Source organism: Corvus hawaiiensis, chromosome 7 (assembly GCF_020740725.1).
Source record: "Corvus hawaiiensis isolate bCorHaw1 chromosome 7, bCorHaw1.pri.cur, whole genome shotgun sequence".
Taxonomy (NCBI): Eukaryota; Metazoa; Chordata; class Aves; order Passeriformes; family Corvidae; genus Corvus; species Corvus hawaiiensis.
The window spans coordinates 17,089,186-17,109,883 of NC_063219.1; the positions used below are offsets into that span (position 1 = coordinate 17,089,186).

The 20,698-nt window shown below is 34.3% G+C and overlaps 1 protein-coding gene across 4 annotated transcripts in view; it reads left to right on the forward strand.

Moving 5' to 3' along the window:
- Positions 1 to 20,698, forward strand: part of CCDC141 (coiled-coil domain containing 141) — a 71,279-nt gene that overhangs the window by 45,062 nt on the left and 5,519 nt on the right. For 2 of the 4 annotated variants that reach the window (XM_048310142.1, XM_048310141.1), the window contains exons 19-26: positions 5,442 to 5,582; positions 6,384 to 6,578; positions 7,954 to 8,137; positions 9,351 to 9,460; positions 11,739 to 11,843; positions 12,460 to 12,543; positions 15,359 to 16,242; positions 18,212 to 18,384. In XM_048310142.1, coding sequence (XP_048166099.1) covers positions 5,442 to 5,582; positions 6,384 to 6,578; positions 7,954 to 8,137; positions 9,351 to 9,460; positions 11,739 to 11,843; positions 12,460 to 12,543; positions 15,359 to 16,242; positions 18,212 to 18,384 — 1,876 coding nt within the window. The remainder of the gene's footprint in view (positions 1 to 5,441; positions 5,583 to 6,383; positions 6,579 to 7,953; positions 8,138 to 9,350; positions 9,461 to 11,738; positions 11,844 to 12,459; positions 12,544 to 15,358; positions 16,243 to 18,211; positions 18,385 to 20,698) is intronic. The other 2 variants (XM_048310143.1, XM_048310144.1) reach the window with 2 other exon arrangements.

Sequence of the window (20,698 nt, forward strand, 5' to 3'; positions counted from 1 at the left end):
TATATATTCTTATTTTTATCTTTTGCTAGGTAAATCTACACCTGAGTAAAGACAGACTATATTTTGTGAAAATCACCAAAGAAGAGGTGACTGAGATTTTTGTCCCAACTATTTTTAATGAGAAAATTATTGCTTGGGTTTTCTTTTAAAAATTATTTTGTGTGTTTGTGAAAAGTATCCATTTTCACGAAAAGATAATTTGAAATTGAAAAAATATTTTCATAAAAAGGTTTCTTTGAATATCAGTTACACTTCTAGTTACAAGCTGAGTGTTTCATGTTGGTCTTCTGTAACTCTTTGTCTTATGGTAAGAGGTAGCAGGAAGAGCACGAGGTTAGGAGAAGCACTCTGGCAGAGGGAACCATGCTGTAGAAGAGAGTGAAGCATGAAGTATCTAAACAAGAAGTCCCATTGTACTTCACAGTGTCATGGCAGAATCAGACTATCTGAGGTTTGAAATAAAATGTTCTAGGTTTTTATTGAAAACCCCTCAAATTTGCTGAAGAAAAGGAAGTCTGTATAAGGCTGGCCATATTCAGACACACTGTTAAATAAAAGAATCTTTGTTTCTGTCCTTTGGTTCTGGGATTACATAATGAGGGCAAGAGAATGTGGCTCCCTTCTAAGAAGAATTATTTGTCTATTTTTGTTGCTTGTTAGACTACAAGGGAAAGCAGAAAGTAGAGGGAAAAGCCAATCTTCTGTCTCTTAAATGTAAATAAAAGGTCACATCAGTGGTGGGTTACTCATACAGCAAAATGTATCTTTTGTCTTCTGGTAGTTATTGGATACTCTCTGTAAAATAACTGCATAGCAATTACAGTATTTACTATTGGTTGTTTTTGGGGTTTTTTTTTTTTTTCTGTTTCAGTTGGGAAAGTAATGTTGATAAGTTAAAACCTGTAATTCTCAAACCTATTAAATCTTGAACATAAACTAACAGAAATATACTAATTTGGCATGTGGATACCTTTTTCTTTAAGTTCCTTTTCTATTGTAGAATAACATAGAAGATGAAGGTATTTCCTAAACAAATATTTGGCTAATGTACCTGTATATGCATTAATATACTGCCATTTTCTTGCTTTTTTTTTTTTCATTAAGTATTTATAACTAATTTTGTTCAGTGATCAAGAAACCAGACACCAGAATACCTCAAGAATACTATCTATGAGTATTACCTTCAGTATCTTAAATTCTGTCAATTTTATCATCAGGAATTGAATATTGCTAGTATGTAGCAGATCTGTCTGAACTTAACAATTTATTTACTCTCTACTGTGCCTAAGCAAATAAGTATTTCATGTACCAGCAGCAAGCAGCAGCTGTTCATGGCTGTCATATAGTAAACAGCCAACCAGATAATTTAGTAGTGATTTACCAGTTTACAGAGCAAACTTTAAAGCTGACTGAAAATATTTGTGATTCTGCTGTAAATACTTACATTATTTATGTTTGATGTGATTAATTTAAGTGTGTAAATACAGCATGTGAATTAGGGATTTGGTGTTTAGGACTCAGTGTTTGAAGAGATCCTTAGAGGACTTAGCAAGTTCCCTTTGTTTGTAACATTGGTGCTTCTATAAGAAACAAGGAAACAAATACTGAAATTTATAGCCAAGAATCTGTAGCATGAATTTTGAGACAGCCTTGGAGGAGAGAAGAGTAAAATGCCTGCCTTTTCTGTGCCCTCTCTAATTTAGAGAGAATTTGAAAAGGCAAAAATAAGTATTTATGTCCTCTACATCTTGGAGAAGTATAAGGGGAGCTCATCTTTGGGATCTGAATTTGCCAGTTTGGGCTTCTTGCTTCACTAGCTGGTTTGGGTAGCAGCCTCTGAAGAGCCGCACCTCCACTGTGTTACACTGCAGTTGTTGGTGACCTCAGCCTCGGGTACTCTGATATGCTGGACATAGTAATGCTATAATGGATCTTTTCAGGGGATTAGAAATGACACAATTAGTTACACATGATAGCTTTTGCGATGAAAAAGCCTTTTCTTTAGGTGATCACTTTAAAAATAACATTATGCATGTCTGCATAAAACTTGCAGCAGATCCTGAAGTAGGTTCACAGCTTTTCCCAGCCATCTCCTTTCTTCTTCACCATGTCATTACTTATAGATTTATGGAAAGTTATGACTGGAAATATGGATTTTAACCATAAATGGTAATGAGCTATCTTTATTCACAAGTCAGTAGGAACCGATATGTAGCCACATTTCTCACCTTGTAATTTCTTTTGATTGTTGCCCCAGGAGTAAAGTAGTCATTAATGACTTGACCAGCACCTTTTCTTTCCACTTTTTGTTTGACTGTTTCTTAATCTTTGTCACTTTGAAAATTTATTTTCAGCAACCTGCTTTTATGGGGTGTTTTGATTATTGCTGCTACTAGAAGTTTTGTATATGAATAGAAAGGGAAAGGTAAGGGATTAACAACATTGAAGTTCCTTCTAGAGTGGCTCCCGCAGGAATCAAACATTTACTGGAATGCTACTGCTAACAAAAACATGTTTAAAGAATCTTTTAAATTTGGTTTTTCCATTTATTTTATGGTCCTACGATAAACTGAAGCAATCGGTACTTAAACCCATCTCCTCCACTATCATTCTCCACCCATGACAGGGCAACTATAGTTAGGAGCAGCTGCCTGATTAAAGACTATGACACAATAGGCAATGTACAGAGTTCCAGTAAAGTAGTGGGCTGAAGTCACTGAAGCATATTTGGATACATAATCCCTTTATTATTCCTCCTTTCATCTTGCAAAACTGAGATATGTTTAGATTCCTAAAAATTGGAGGCCATACATTGTGCTTGGTGCAATTGCTGATGATAACAGGAGTTGTGTACATGCAGTCTGATGTACAAGTCAGAGCTGGATCTGGTTTTTCCACTGAGGCTGAAAGAGAAGAGTGACAGCAGCTGCAGACCTTTGACACATGAGCCATCATATCTGAAACAAGGAGATCTAATTTCACATACTGCTATGGGGAGAGCCTCTGGCCTTATAAATTATCACTGTTAGACTACATGAGCACAAACTAGTGAAATAAACTAAAACTCTTGTTCATCTTTTGTTCCCTACAAAATTGAAGCAGCAAATAAGACTCTTGTATTCTGAATAAAATTGTTCTGCAGAAGTGTTTACATTAACAGAGGGCTTTTAGATAGACTTTATTATTCCGCGTACTTAGGTGGGATAAAGAGCTTAAATTAATTGGAGATCATGGGGCCAGTGATAGAATTCCCTTCCTTTCCATTACACTGAGTGAGCACCATCTGTTTATTCACTGCTGAAATAATGCAGCAACATCCCACTACATGAAATGAAAATGAAAAATATATCCCTTGGTGGATTAACTTTAGTATATAATAATAATAATAATGATTGATTGTTAGCAGTTCCAATAACAGTAGCTGCAAAATAAGCCTTCATTACTCCCCGGATTCTTTGGCACGAAGGAGGAGGGGGGCAGGGCTAAGTCTGTAGGACTTTTTAATATTAAAAAATCCTCATATACATATTTAAATATCAAATTGTGGATGTGACATGAACTTGTTAACAATAATTGAGTAAGTTCTTTTCATCTATGTGTCTGGAGTAACATATCCTAAAGCGTTAGAACTTCTGCATTCCTTTACATCAGTGTCTTTAAATAAATATAAGTTTACATAATTAATTTATTATTATTATTATTATTATACTATCCTAAAAGCAAAATATTGTTGATGTAAAGGTTTTAAAATTCTTAAAATCAATATTTTGGTCATTTTTATAGTCTTCCATTTCAAATGTTATGAATTAATTACAAATAACTTGAAAATATGATCATGGAATTGCAAGGTAATTAAAATAGTACCGATTTTAAGTAGGTTCTTTACTTGTCTGATTCTCGTATCTCTTGCTTAAAGAAATTAAAAAGTAACAGTAATATCTGAAAGGACTTTTAAAAGTTGTAAATAAAATTGGTTGCATAACTTTCAGAGAAAAAATATAAAGAAAACTATGCTTAAAAATTTCATAGCCCTTTAACAATAATTTATCTAACTGGTTTTGATATGCTTATTTATATAACATTGATAATGAAAAAAAATGACATCTCATTTATTAAAGGCCCACATGTAAGACAATATTAAAGTAAACATAACTGTCACTTGAAAACAAAAATTAAAGAATATAACAACCCTATATTATGACTAGTTCTCATGGTAAATAAACACTGGGTTTAAATTTATGTTCATCATATATGACTCTTCTTTTTGATATGTATTAAACTCTTTCTGGTAAATTGGAATGCATCTGATCCATATGTATGTAAATGAAATTGCAGATTTCTAGAGCTTCATCAGTGTCATTCCTATCCTTCTGACTCTTTATAATATTTTCTGTAGATTAAAGAAAATATAGTAAAATATTGTGTAGCTATATTCCATCTAATTAAAAAAAGAGTTTTAGAACAAATTTAATGTAACTAGATTTAATAGTAGCTAGCTGATATGAGTTCATCTGAAAAGTCTTCAAAGTCATGGACACTTCATAATTGGACCTACTTAGTTGAGTTTAATTTATATTATCATAAGAATAATTTTCCCTAATGTTGGGCTTGCTGCACCACATCAGTGCTGACTGGCAAAAGTATTCTCACACAGTACCGAGTCTACTAGCAGTAGTTAGGCGAGGCTTTCTGTGTCTGTTAGGCACAATCTCTCTGCTGCCATATTCAGAGCATAGTTATTTGCAAGTCAGGTGGTCATACAGTCTACATCTTGATCCTGCAAAGAGCTGTATTCCTCTTTGTATGCTGCGAGTGATTGTACTAAGATGCTTGGACTAGCAGAGTGTATAAAATTAAGCCCATACGTAACTTCTTTTAGGAAGCAGGACTTTTGAAAAAGGGGTAGGGAATGGGACGATACACCAACCAAAAAACAACCCGACATAAAGTAAATGTTTTATTGTAGGACAAGAGTAATATGAATAAAACCAAATCTACTTGCCCAGGCCCAGTAAAACTGGTTTTTTGGAAACTAAGTATGGGTATACATTTACATGACTACCATTTCTACTAAATGGACTGAAGGATGTGAAGGGCATCTACCTCCAGTTAAAATCAGTGGAAGATCCTGGACAAGATTTTTTTCATAGGTTGTCTGAGCAATGATCTCATCGCTTGTCCAAACCCTTTTTTAGCCCCAGTCATTCTGGAAACAGTATTCTGCATCCAGAAAGCAAAAATACTGATTTAGCAGGATTACGAGTTTCCATTACTGTAAAGAAATTCTGAGGAACAAAGGATGCTTTATGAGATGGCCTAGTATTACTAATTTCTGTATTAAATTTTAAGTGTTCAAATTGTTCATTTAACAGCTCTTGAAAAAACCTAAATTGATGTGTGATGTGTCATTTTTTACTAACAAAGTGCTTACTCTGTTACAGCTCAGAGAATCATTTAAGGATCTCAAAAAGAAATTCAACAATTTGAAGTTTAACTATATGAAGAAAACTGAAAAAGCTCGAAATATGAAAGTGCTTAGAATACAGATTCAGCAAGTTGATACATATGCAGAGAAAATACAGGTAGTAGAAATTCTAGGCTTAGTAAAAGCTTCACCTGTTGAATTACGTGGCCTATGCCAAGCCCATCACAGGAGATTGGCAAATCACAAAATTTATTGTGCACTTCTCTTACTCATCATTATATCCTTCCTGTCTGTCATTGCCTGAGACATTTTTCACTGTTCTATTCCTGTTACTTTTCCACTTACTTCAGTGAAATTATGTTGACTCAATTCCTGACTTCACTCCTTTTATCCACCATTATTTTTCTGTTTAATCTTTTATTCTTCTTGCCTCTATTACTTCACAATACGTGTGACCTAGTCTTTCTTCTCCTTAAAAAACCCCAGAATAATCATCTCTGGCATGAAGCTACTTTCTTGTCTTTCTTGTTTCTTCACGTAAGATGAACCTTTTCGTTACAACCTTTGGCTGTATTCATTGCCTGGAGTTGATCATGCTCATTTGCAGCTTAGAACCCTGCTAGCTTCACCCATTTTTCACATTCACCAGAAAATATTCCTTCAATGGTCTTTTTAGTTGCAAGTCATGCATGACCATGTTTTATTACTGCAGATATTTTTTTATTTTTAAACTGAAAAAATTAGCTCAATTATACATTTAATAAATTTAATTTATATCGATTTTAGTCAGCATTGCAGAGGTCCTCCAGTTTCCTTTGATTTTTGAAAGAGCAGCTTATAATTTTTAAAACAAAGGACAATAATATGTTTGTATGGTTTTCCCCTGCTTTTTATATTAAACTTCTAAAAATAGAAACATTTTGTTGTGGTATTTAATATTGCAATGTCTTTTAAACAGATTCTTAAAAAGAAGATGGATAATTTAGAGAAGAAAGTCATTGACCCTTTTGCAAATGAACCTAATGCTAAAGTTAGAGTTCTCTTGGGCTCAATCAGTGACTTACAAAAACAGCTGAATGATTTTAACATGGTTGTGGAAGATTACAAGCAAAATCTGGATCTCATGGAGCATCTGCAACAGATGATGAAAGAGGTACTAGTAAACCTGAGACCCCCACGGTGGCTGTAATAATGAGCCAGGACAGGGATAGACAAAAGTGATTTAACTGCCTCAAGGTTAATCTGTAGCTTCCAAAAATAATAAGTTGGTAAAATTTTTTTTTTTTTATTATTTCTTCCTAAATTTGCAGTGACAGGGGGAAATAAATGTGCAACGTCACCATATTCATGCAACTGGGGTCTCCACCTCCACATGACTTTCATAGTCATTCAGCATGTGTGTGATCATACCCATGAGCTCATTTTCTCTAAGTAAGCTCTGAGACAACACAGAAAGTGCCACGAAGTCCTCTTTGATAGCTGACAAACTATGAGTTACCACTGTGGTTTATGTAATGATGAACTGAAATGTAAAATACTCAGTTCCTTATCAGAAGAATATTTTTTTAATAGACTAAGTTGTTAAATATATCTATAATTTTTTTTCTGAACTGCAGTCTGTCTTATTGGACACTTTCATAACTTTATTTTAATGTGTCTGAGGACTGTCTCATGCATTGTCTTTTTTTAAAGAAAAAAGGTTTGTAACAGTATTGTAACAGTATTTTCCTTCTTGCCGTATTTTGTTGGTGCTCTTGCCGTGGGGCAAGCTCATTCTGGTCATCACTGTTTATATTTAGAAATAACATTGCTCTTATCTCCAAAGAGATCTAAGTGTGTGACAAATTCCCTTAATGATGATTCACAATACTAAAGTTTTGCTAAAGAGATGTTTTCAGTGCCCAGTGACCTGATCAATATGTTCTTGCATATACCATTAGCAAAACAATTTGTTAGTATTTGTTGAAGATTTATATTTTCAAACTCCCCACTTATTTAACAGAAATAGATTATTTCCTAGAGGTAAAATTTAAGACTGTTTGGAGTATTCTTAACCAAAGGTGTTTATTATGGGTATGTTCTAAAGCCCATTCTTGTCAGTAGAAATATTCCTGGTGACTTTAGTGGTTGCTGACACCTCTCTGCTAAAATGTCAAATTTAAAGAACCCTTCTGCCCTTACACAGCTATAATTGAGGCCATAATATGAAGTTTTTGAAATTAGTCAATTGATTTACATGGTGGAAAGAACTCAGAAATAAAACATGTTTTTGCAGAACCGTTAAATAATAACCTCACCATGCTTGTAAGACGAGCATGGGACTAGTGTTTAATGAAAATTTAACAGCTATTAATACTTGAAGCACCATTAGTAATTAACAAGTGTTTTTCAGGTTAAATTTAAGTCAGAATACTTAAGACATACTGTATGCCACTGATTATGGAAAGTCTAAGAATAATCCAGTCTATTCTACAACATCTTGAACTGCAGACAGTGATTCATTACAATGCAGGTTTTTTATCCCTCAGTGTCAATTTTGGTTTGAAGATGTGAGCGCAACAGTGATTAGAGTTGGCAACTACTCTGCAGAATGCAAAACAAGAGAAGCAATAGAGACTCTCTATAAGCAATTCAATAAATTTATTGAACCTACAGTGCCTCAACAGGAAGAAAAAATTCAGCAGATTATGGATCTTGCTAGACAGTTATATGGTGAGGAGATATCTGGTAATGTACTGTGGGGACAAAATACAGTAACTTGGGACAGAAGTAAGCAGATTCCTTGGTTTGTTCATTGAAGAAAAAAATCAGATGAATTTAAAAAAATTAATGTTTTAAAGTATTGTTTTGAAGAGGTGAAGGATTTCAGAACAAATATTTACAAAAAACAAGAATATGAAAGTACTCAGCAGTCTGGCATTTACTTAGTTTTCTGTATACAGCCTGAGTTCACCTTGAAATAAAAATGTCCTTGTAATACTCATGAGCTTGGAGTTAAGACTTCATGGCTTAAGCTCTCTCATAACAGGTAAGCTCTCTCATAACAGGCAAGACAGAGGATATTATAATGCTGAATTTATTTTTCACCTTCACACTGTGAATAACTGGTAGGATTTGTTTGCCAAATTTTTATTAGCAAATAATGTAGACTGCTATTTAGATACTGTGTTTGCAATTGTAGTGATTTGGAACATTGCTGACCAAAAAACCACAAAGTCAAAAAACTTCATATTTTCCTTTTTTCCTTTTCCCCACTTTTAGTTTTTTATGTACATTTTGAAGTTATTTTGTCCAAATGTGTGGGGATTTAGTGTAGCCTATCAATTCAAGTAGTAAAGCTGAAAAAATTTCAAGATTCAAACTGGGCTTTTAAATTCTTCTTAATTTAGTGCTGGAAAGACTATTTAGAGAGCACAGATCACTTCTTTTTTCTTCTTTCTCTTTTTTTATTTTTTTAAGACTTCTCAATATTTTAAACATTCCTATCTGCAGGCAAGGAGAGGACAGAATGGATTTTTGAAAACAGCTGATTAGGAACACCATGAGAAAGTTGCGTGGTGTTAAGTCATTACATGAGAAAAAGCTTCTGCATCCTGCCTTTGTTTTGTGTTTCTTGTAACAGGGATCTAAGTGCCTCCTAGTTACATAACGTGGCAACTAGTTTAGGGGACACTTGACGAGGTCAGCTTTTTTTAAAGTAGTACTACTAACCAGAGAGAAGACCTGCAGAAACTATGAGGACTCATCTCAAGTAAGCTACTAAGATGTGAGAAAGCATATTACTGTGAATCAGAGAATTCCTCCAGCAAAACAAAACACAGAAAAAATATGATTATTGTAGTACCTTGGGGTTACAAATTACACTGATTGTTGCATGTATGTTTGAGGCATTTTGTTCTACATTCATGCTGTTTTGTCTTTGTAGGTATTGAAGAAGGAAAGAAGTATGTTGAAAAAACTCTATTAAAGTACAAAGAAATCATGAATTCTGTTGATGGCTTGTGTAGAGCTCTGAGAGAACTTAAGGAGATAAAGGTATTTTTTTTTAAACTGGAGAATGTATTGCATCTACATCGATTTATCATGCTTAGTGACTGAATCAGTGCTTTTAACTGAGGATCATCTATGGTAGTGTGAAATACTTCTTAATTGTTCACTTTTCTGTTACCTTAGGTAATGATTGTAATGAATCAATGAAGACATACTTGTTTTGGGTACTAAATATTTCTTCTAAGTTTCTTTTTCTTTGCTTTTTTCGGAACTGTTACTCCTTTCAAGCAATGTTTAGGAGAAATTGTCAAATTTTCTTTGAGTATCTAGACAATTTTTTTTTTCATAATTCTTCTTCCTTTGATATTGTAATAGGCAACTGCAGATCTACAAAATGCCAAACAACCTCACTTGGCTCCTCTTGGAAAAGACATCCTGAAAACCAAGTTGTGTTAAAACTAAAGTAATTTGAGGTAGAAAAGCCTTGCTTTTACATAAATATTAAAGACAACAGCATTTTTAGTTTCATGTTCTGATAAACTGCTGTAGGTGTAATTCAATATAACATATTAACTGAGGAGGAATTATGGAAGACAGGTGATAGAGGTAGATAATGAAGACTGTCTACTGACCCCTCTCCATTCTCTAAGTAATATATGAAAAATCTCCTGCATGCAGCAGCAGCTGATGAGTTAATTCTTCTGAGAAGGTGGTAAAATTAAGATGCTTCAATATCCTACTTTTGTTGATACTGAATGCTGTTTCACTTTTCTTTGATGGAATTATACTATAAAGTTGACAAACACTCAAATTATGCATTAATACACTTAAAAGCTGTAAGAGATGCCAAAAATATAAATGAATTCCAAAGGTCATTATGTGAATGGAAAGAAGGCTTTGTCTTGCACTGTGACCATATAGAAACCTCAACATAAATGCCTATTTGGTTTTTCTATGTTCTCCTCCCTGTCCATGTATCACATAAACACTATTGTGTGCAGGACAGTACTCCCAGGTTCTGTCAGAACAGGGCTTGAACCTTTCATCTTTTCTGCTAGCTCAACATTGTATGATCTTTTCAAGACAAATGGAATTTCAAACTATTTTTACTACCTTATTTTGACTAATTTCCATAAAATCATTGAATTTCTTGCACAACAATTCTGCAACTTTATTAAAAGGAAAGTTGTTTTGGGTTGGTTTTTTTTTTTTTACAATATGCACTATTCTGAGATTTAAAACCTAATATTCTTATTGAACATTTCCAGACTATATTCAATCTTATGAAGAATAAATAATTCAGCAAACTGTCTAAACAGACATGTGCCATCTGTATGGAATGCCATGACTATAAATTGAGTTTCATTTCATGTCATTTTTAAGGCATGACAAATTAAGTGGAAATGTATTGCATAACCTTTCCTAATTTTACATTGCTGCTGAATGCCAGAAAAAACTTTGATTCTTTCAAGTGCAAAATTAAAGACTATTTTTCCTTCCTAGGTAAAAAAACTGATTGAAAAAATTACATGGAATTTTTCACTTGTTTAATGCTAGAATGGAAGATTAATAATGCAACACTTTCTTATGAGAAACTTGTTTAAGACTGTAACTTTTGGCTGGGCAGCTAAAGATGTGAAAGACACAAAACTGTAACTATAAAGCTTTTGGCTTTCTTTATCTCATGCCACTGTTATGTTCTTTGAAATCTGTGGGATTCTTCCACGACTGTTTTGAAGGATTTATCAAGTCTTCATAAAATACATTATGGTTGTCCAGGTTTCTGTTATGCTATGTTTTATGCTTAGATCACATTCTTCCCTTTCCACCTTTTAGAAAAATTTGATTATAGAGACTCACAGATGTTTCTTTCCTCTCTAGAACTGTTTTCCTGAAATCCTGATATTTTTCTGAATTTGTGGTTTATTCTCTTTTTTTCTCATAACTATGTTACTTTCTTAATCCTTTTTTCCTCCTTGCTGAGCCTGTGTACAAATTGGTTAATATTCCTCAGATTCTTGACTAGCCACTGGAATTCTTCAGTCTTATATACTGAAGAATTGTAGTCTTCTATAGTTTCCCTGCCTCAGAAAAGATCCCATCCGCTTTGGAAAATGTTGTCATTGCTTGTCCGAGAATGAATTAATCGGGTTTTGCTGCATTTTTTTTCCCATAAGCAATTAACACCTGTGCTGATGACAGATTTTAGATAAGATTTCAGTTTGGTTTTTACTCCGTTGTACAGAGCATAAGTCAGTGTGTAGCTAACAATTGCTACCTTCTATTATTTATAAACTTAATTAATTTTCTCTTCACATGGCAGAAAGTTGGATTTTCTGAAGAGTTGATTACTGTTAAAAAAGAGGATAGAAAAGGTCAAGAAGCATGTGAGACTGCTAAAGACAAAGAAGTGGAGCAAAAGCAGCAGGTTAGTTCAGTTATTTGCATTTTTTAATAACTAGAACTCTGTTTCTAAAAAGGCTTTGTGTATTGCTAAAAAGTTCTTTGCTTTTCAGTCTTAGAGCCTCCATTGGGATGGGTGTTATCAGTGTAATCTTGGTTGATTGTTTTTCAGTTATTTTCAGTTAGCCCTTTTCCTTCTATCCAATCCACATACTCTTCCTCATGAATTTTTATTTTTTAGCATTTTTTACATGCCTGTATATCTCCTTTTCTTTTCTGAAATAGTATTCCTTTCTTAACCTTTTACTGATTTTCCTTTGGTCCTATTAATGTAGAGGTCCTCTTTGTGACCATTCCCCCTTCCTGAAAAAAGAGTACATTCTGCTCTCTCCTTTAAAAATAAAACTTAAGGGAATATAGGAAGTAATAGTGGAGACTGTTGTTACTATTCCCAAAGCCCTAGAGTTCCTATGATGCCTAGATACAAGTTATGAAAGTATTTGATTTATAAGTAATATTCTATGAGAGAAACCTCATGGCTCAGAATTTGCACTAAATAAGGGTGAAAATCATGATTATTTGTTGAATCATTAAAGTCTTAATGACGAAAAAAGTGGAATTTTAAAACATTTTTCTTTCAGATGGCATCAGGTGAATTGCTTGCAAATTCAGAAAGCATTGCTGAGAAAAGAAGCAATCCTCTGTCTCCTACAGGCACTAAACAAGTATGTGTTGTTCATATTAATTTACATTTAATCAGATTGATGGGCATCATTGTGTACTCTCAAGGGAATTCTACTCCTTAATTTGCTGTGTCTAAAAAGTGAGGACTGTTATACTGATATGCTTTGCTTATATTCTCATTTACAGTATTACCAAAAACCTGACAAAACAAGCACATTGATTCAGTTTAACAACAGTGTGAATAACAGGAAACAGAGCAACAATGATGAACACAACTACATCTGTCAGCAGTTCACTAAGACATCCTGTCAAAGATAATTAGGTGTAACATTGTTATGACACTATAGAAGAAATAACAGAACTCACCATCAAATAATCGTCTTTATCCTCATCTCAAAACACTTAAGTTCCATTTCAGTTGCCAAAATTCTCTGCATCAGAGATCATAAATAATCCAAATTAGTGATTGCACGCATGTTGAGAACAATGCACAAAAGGAGATTAGATATGGGAAGACTGAGTGTGCATTTAGAATGATAAAAATCCAAACAGACAAATATGTTTCATTCATAGATATACAATAAAGGAATATGAAAGTTTCCAAATCATCAATGAACAAATGAAGTCTTAGAAATACAGGCAAAGCAAAGCCAGAGCTATATTTCATGGGATAAATTACTTTACATTAAAGAATATTTTGAAGTCTTTGGATCCTGGATGTAAATGTAAATCATTTGCTACGTAAAAAAGTGATAAATTGGAGTGGGTAGTAATATATTTAAGTGCTTAGGAACGTAGGATCCATTTGTAATGGATTTAAAGACCTAAAAATTCCATTTTGCAAGCTGCTAACATAGAAAAATACTACAAGATATTAAACAGTGATGTTTTCTAGAAATTCAGCTAATAATACCATTCCCTTCAGTTCAATACAAAATGTCCTGTAATCTGATGAGCCAAAATTAAACCTAATTAATTTTCTTACCTCCATTCCAAGTCAGTGGGAGTTTCAGTATTGACTTGCAGCCCAGATTTCACTCAAAATTTTGTGACTGTTCCAAAGAGTGTCCCTCAGGAGAATCACCTCAGCAGATGTCCATAGCTCTATTTTGCTAAGCCACAGCTTTGTCAGTCCTCATCAGACTGAGTCTCAGCTGCCAAGGAGAGAAGTCAAGGGTATGCGAAACCGCAAATATCATATGAGAGTTGTGGCAACTACGATGCCTCTACCCTTTTCATCACTCCATACTTCACTTAAAGAGGTGGCAAGTTCTTCTCACTAGAACCTTGTATAGTGGGCCAAAATCTCTGAGTTTGTCTGTACTTCTGCAAGCTGCTTTTGCAATATTAATTTGCTTCAAATATAACCTTCTTAAAAGTGTGCTAGACCTTCTTATGGTACATTGATCCTCCTGCTTTTTTGGTCCCATGCTGCCAAAGCCTATCTGGCAGCTTGCTCACTCACAGCTCACCTGCCATTCTTTTCCACAGCATTTTCCCCAGGGTCTTTTCCCATCTCTTCAAGGGTCAGAGTTCATCAGGGGATGCTTGTGGGAAGCTTGAACTTCATCTTACAACTAAATTGAATTGTTTAGTAAAATAGACACTGTAAAGCCCCAACCTCCTTCCAGTCATTATTTCATAGATCTGGCATGAATCACATTGCTTTGAAATAACAAATGCAATAACTTGGAAAAGCATCTATATTAAAACTATTACATATATTAACATGTCTAGAGGACCAGGGCACATATGAGGTTCTATTTCTTACAATTTTTTAAAAATTTTTTGTACTAATTATTAGATCATATTTAGAGCAGTAAAGCAAAAAGAAAACCAAAATAAATATACCACCACACTCTTGTACTGGATACTGCCAAAGAGACCTGTTTTGGAAAGCAATGACATTCAGTGTATCACCCAATTTATGTGAGTGGGCAGTTCATAGGTGATAGAAACATTGCTTAGTAGATTACATATTTGTGTACAGAACTCAGCAATGAGAGGGTAGCTTAAGAAAACATTATGCACACCTTTGCTGAGAGCCTTTGAACAACTGACATCAATCTGAATATGTGATTACATTCATATAAAAATCAAGAGGCAGAGAAGTAATTAACAAAGCACATAACGTCTTTGAAGCTTTGTGATTAAAACTAATGAGTTTATGCCTCACCCAATTCTCTTTGAAACATGATGAGAGGGATTTTTTTTTTTCCTGGATCCAAGTTAACATAAAAATAATTTTTACATTTCTTTTCTTTTAATATTTGGCAGGATCTTGGAATAGCTGGCAAAATAAAAAAAAAAAAAGAAAGAAATATAAAATGCTTGGAAAATGTTATAGAGGTGTTGGTTTAATTATTTAACTCTTGAGCATGACTGACAACTCTTTTTTCTCAAAGAACCAAGTCCAACAAGTTGGATGTTAATATATTTTTGTCGCTATGTAACTGTGTTCCGTTAAAATGTAATTAGGCCACCTACTCCTCCTCCTCCTCCACCTTCCCCTTGCAAATGCTCACATAAACAGAACCTACAGGAAATCCACAGGTTGCCCTTTGTTTGTAGAAAGGTACTTTTTGTTTCATTGTTACTGTTATAATAAATGCTTATACATAGTTTTAATAATATCTTCTAAAATCTGTTTGAACAGTTTGAAATTCCAGCAAGCTGCTGCAACATTTTCTGAAAAATGATCTTTTCTTCCATTTCTTTCTGCTTCTCAGAATACATCAAGATTAATTAGAAGAAATACTGTTGCTACATTCTGCATGACAAGGGATGTATTGAATGATAACTCTTTGTCTTTTTTTTTCCTTCTTTCTTCTCTCTTCTTTCCCCTCCTGATTGGAGGAGAGGAATATATTGGCTGATATTTCAGCCGTTCCAGCTGGTGAGGATCTTGTTTCACAGGATACAGAGCTGTCATCTTCAGCCAAAGAGGATAGTTTACAGACTGAATTCCTGGCACAAGACACACCCTCCGGAGATGAATATGAGTGTATATCACCTGATGATATCTCTTTGCCACCGCTTTCTGAGACACCAGAATCCAACCTCTTACATTCTGAAACAGAGCTAGAAGAGCAGTGCTGTTGTAGTTCTCATAGTCTGCATGTCAGTTCCTATAGCTTGCAAATGCAGAAAACCACTAGTATGATAAAACTGATGGAAGCATCTGACCTCTTAACAAATTCTGCTTTTGCTGATGCTACAAATAATAGAATGGAAAGCCCATCAGATCACTTCGAAAATTTTTGTCTCTCTTTAACAGATTCTGGTCCAAAAGTCAGAGCAGTATCTCCTTTGACTTGCAGCTCACAAGGAATATCTGAAACTAGCACTGCTTCCTGCCCTATAAAAGCCAAACCAGTGCAAAGCATGATGAGTGAAGTGTGCAAAACACATTTACAACACCTTGAACTTCATAAAAGCATGTCAGAAACACAAGAACAATTGCATGCCTTAAGTAACTGTACTAAACCCCAGGACAGGCTACATGCTTTGCCTGATCCGTTCTCAGGTTTCGTGTTTCAATCAGATGCCACCAGAAGCTGTCAGAGGCAGATGGTTACCCGAGAAGAGATTAAAAGTTCTTCAGAAAAGAACAGCATGGCCAGCCTAACTGGACAGGCGCCTAACTTCTCCCAGCTTCTGTCTAACAAAACCGTCATGGAAGGCTCTCCGGTAGCTTTGGAAGTAGAAGTAACGGGATTCCCAGAGCCTACACTGACATGGTGGGTAGCTTACAATGAGAAGTAGTAAATGTACCTATAAGTGAGCCACCATGAACCTCTTACAACCAAATCAATTAATCTGTAGGCTAGAATAAATGGCTTGTATCCTTTCTACTCCACACTTCTGCCTGATTTCCACCTTCAGAATTGTTTTCGACAATTAACCAACTTGAAATAATCTCTCTGTACCAAATTTTATGAATGATAGTATCAAACTACTGCAAACATACCCCAAGGTTTTTTAAGGAAAAGCGTCATATAGTTTTCATATTCTGGAATATGGCATTCTACTTGTTCAATGCCTTCTTAAAATAATTGCATGCTTCAGATTTACCATAAATAAATTCACCTGCATTTTCCCAGGCTCTGGGCACTATGTATGGACAGACACATAGATATGCATGCACACTGAAATATTTATACAGTCACTACATATAGATGAGGACACAGTTACACATATGTGAAAGTCAGTTATGAAAACCAAGGCAGGTTACAGGTTAAAAAAACCCACCTAAATATCTACACTAACAGAATCAGTTTATATCATATATTGGTGTGCATGGTCTATCTCTTTCTTAATTGCTATGTGTCAATTTAGATTACTTTATACTGGATTTAGATTACTTTTATACTGGATTTAGATTACTTTTATGCTGGATTTGTGAGAAATACAGATGAGGTAATATGAACATTTAAAGTCTAAAAATGCCCTGCCAAAAGGAATAGGGACTTAAAGAGGGGCAGGATTTCAAGATTTTTGTCCTAGTTCTATATGTTGTTGCATGCATTCCTCCGATTTTACCTCATTTGTCTTTTCTCCACTTATTCCATTAGTCTTTCACAATGGAGGCCTTTCTTTTAATGTATTAAAACTAAATATGCCTCTTACTGGGAAAAAAATGATGTTAATATTATTATTACGCTTTTAAAGAATTAAACTGTAAGTTTTTGTTAAACTGAAATTTTTTCAGTGGCACTGAGAAAACTACTGGACACTGCAACCTTGGTGCTATACTCTGTTGGTATCAATAAAGTTACTTTGTTTTAAATACCAGTATTGTACAGATTGAGGAGTATTATTGGTGAAATAAGATGTTCATTTTATTGTAAGAGAGCATTAATTTAACTCGAAAATATATATACTGTTGATAGATTGTCTTTCAAAAAGATAGCATTCAACTGGAATAATTTTGCAAATTAGAAATTCATGAGAACAGAAAAAAAATGTCGGTGTTTTAAATTAAAAATTCACCAATAATGTGTATTTTGTACTGGTGTAGAAATATTTTTGGTTATACATGTGGAAAAATATTTTCATGTTTGTATTAGGTTAAATGTAGCCTGTGCTGAAACATCATGAGGCAAGGAGAGACAGAATTTTCTCTAATTTCCATTTTTAAATCAGGAGTCAATACCAATACATGGTGAAAGATCCTCAAGTGTTAGAATATGACAGCAGTTCCCTGGAGTAACTCCTGATGCATTGTTCTATCCTGTTTGATGATGTGAACTAAGTAAATGTTAAGTGGCCTGGGATGGAAGAAGGTTCTTGACTGTCATTTATATTGAGGATACAAGTTTAGAACGTTTTTTTGTTGATCTTTTAGAACCTTTTCATTAGTTGGATTAACTAACGACCTTATTAGCAAAAATGTTTCAGCACAAAACCGAGGGCCCAGGCCCTCAGGTAACCTCTTTAATACTGCAGTGAGAGAGGTGTGACTTGTGCGTTGAACACCATTTTCAGAACCACATTTTCTACTGTTAAGATGTATTATCCAGTAATTTTCATAGTTTAGCTGTTCATACATATTGACGGATTAACTTCAAAACTGAGAAAGGAGAGCACAGTAGTGTTCTCTATCCTCTGCTGTTAATGTAGTGTGTTACAGAGATTGCCTGAATTTGCAAGGTTCTGTGTGACATGAAGAGATAAAACTCTGACTTGAAAACTGACTCTCTGCTTCAGGTACAAGAAGGGCCAGAAACTGACTGCAGATGAGCACTTAAAGCTTTTACAAAAGGAGACAAAGCATACTTTGTTCATTCAGAAGGTGTGTGATAAAGATGCTGGCCTCTATGTTGTTCGGGCTAAAAATTTGAACGGCACTATCTCATCAAGTGCCATTCTTCACGTGAAAGGTAACAGGCCACCTATTGCAAGAATAGACTGGATAATGCTGTGTGTCATCTATATTGGTGTATCACTAATGTACTGGCTATTCACAAAATAAGTACAATATTGACTGCACTGGACTTAATCATCACGTGTTAAATTTATTTTCTTACACTGCATTTTCACAATATGTACCAAGCCACTTTTATGGCAAAATGGATATATTGCTTGTTTCTTTACTGGCAGTTTTAAGTGCTTATTTTACTTTCTCATAGTGATGTTGAGATAAAAACTTCCAAAGATATTTCTAGAATCTGAGGCTGAGTTTTGCTTTCGAAAAATGTAGGCATTGCAAATCACTGGAAACAGTTTTAATGGCTGTAGGTTTTAAATGTCAATATAGAGCCAGGCAGTGCTCAGATCACTGTATATTTTAGGATATGTCTTCTCTTGGGATGGGGTATGGAGGGTGTTGGAGGTTTTTTAAAACATAGAATATATTTTTTCCAGCCATGTTTTCTTGTATGCTTACAAAAAATTTTATTTTTAGGATAAAGCTTCTTAGTAAAGGCATTATACCATTCCTTATTGAACTAACATAGACCAGATTTAAATCTGTCTCAGCCCAGCATATAGGACCCATAAATGAAAGCTGCAGTAGTTCCAATAGAGTTGTGATTGTGCTACAGAATTGACTCAGAACCGTCAGGATTTGTGTCAGCGGCATCTAACATACAATAGAACAAATGTTTACAAAATGAAACATTCCAGCATTCCACTCTGCTTAAGTAGATGCCCGTCATATTTCCTCTGTCTTCTTATAAAGATACAAATATTTCTAATAATCCTCTAAATTGTTAGTATAAGACAAGAAAGTTAATAATTTGACATGAGCTTTTGCACACGTTTAAAATTTTTAACACATTGATTTCAAACAGAAGCAACCAAATTGCAGAAATATTCAAAGGTGTATTCAAATTTATAAAAAAAGAAAAATAAGTGAAACAGAATTATCCTTTAACTTCAAAGTAGTAAATCCATACCAGTAGTTTGTTCACCTACAGTTTGCATTTCCTTCTTGCCAAGGACAACCACAAATATTTTTTTAAAATAAAGTTCTAATTTGTTTAAATCTTTCATAACAATGATGTAACTGTGCCAATGGAAGACTCAATTTATAAATCCTCAAATATAACTTCATTATTTAGCCTCAGTATTTGTTGTATTTATACAGTAAAAAGAGTTTACAAAGAACTACATGATTTTTCCTGCATCTTTTGGTTATCAGCTTTTGTGTTACAACTGCATTGCTGCGGAAAATTTTTAGAGAGGGAATATTTACCTTCTCTTGCATAATTTGCTGGAATGAAGTAAACTTTTTACTGTGTAGCATGCTATGAAAAGAATATATACTGTAATTGCTGAGGGTCAGATATTTTGGCCCAGTGACGGCGGCTTTTGCAAAATTCCTGTAACTTTGAAAATGGAAAAGTTCTCAGCATGATACAACCTCACAGCAATATGAGAGGGAGCAGGAGGAGGAAGTGGTGAACAGATGGGGAAACAAAGTAAGTCCTAACTAACTGGGTATTACCCTTAATGAACCACTTTCTAAGTTTCGTCATCTCCCAAAAATGTAGATTCATAGGAATTTTCTCAGGTATCAATTTCACCTGTTTTCCTACAGTGTATTTTCCATTTCATGATAAAGGTAATTTAGATCTTAATAAATCATTGTAGAAATATATAATACCATTGTTTGTTTGTTTGTTAAAACTTTCCTCTGAGAATTTGGACATTTCTGTGAACTTTAGGTAAACACAAGTTGATTTTGTGAGTGTGGTATTGCATCTACTTTCAATCAGGAATAGTTTTAAATGGAGTTTTTAATGGGTGTGTGGATTTCAGCCACAATTTTAATTGCTGCAAGAAACAAGATTTCAAAAAGAGTGATTAGAGATACTGGATGCACAGCAGGACGCTGAAAGTCTCCTGGTTTTAATGTTTTGCTTTGCAAACAAAGACATAATCAACACTGGTTGCTGCTGTGCTGGCAATCTGGGTTTAAATACCCTTTATTTAAGGACTCAAGTGAGTCCTTAAAAAAAATTTGCTGGAAAATTCCTGCTATGCTCTGTTTAGATAATCTAAAAAAACCAAGAAAATAAGGGAGTGACAGTGATATAGTCTCATGATGCACTAATATTTCTTTGAAGGAAAAAACCACTCATTCTTTTGCAGCAATAATTTTAACATAGTGTTTCCCACTCTCATGGAGTTTTTAAAAGTTTATACTATGCATGCTTTACTTCCTCCTTTTAGCCGTACTGTAGAGCAGGG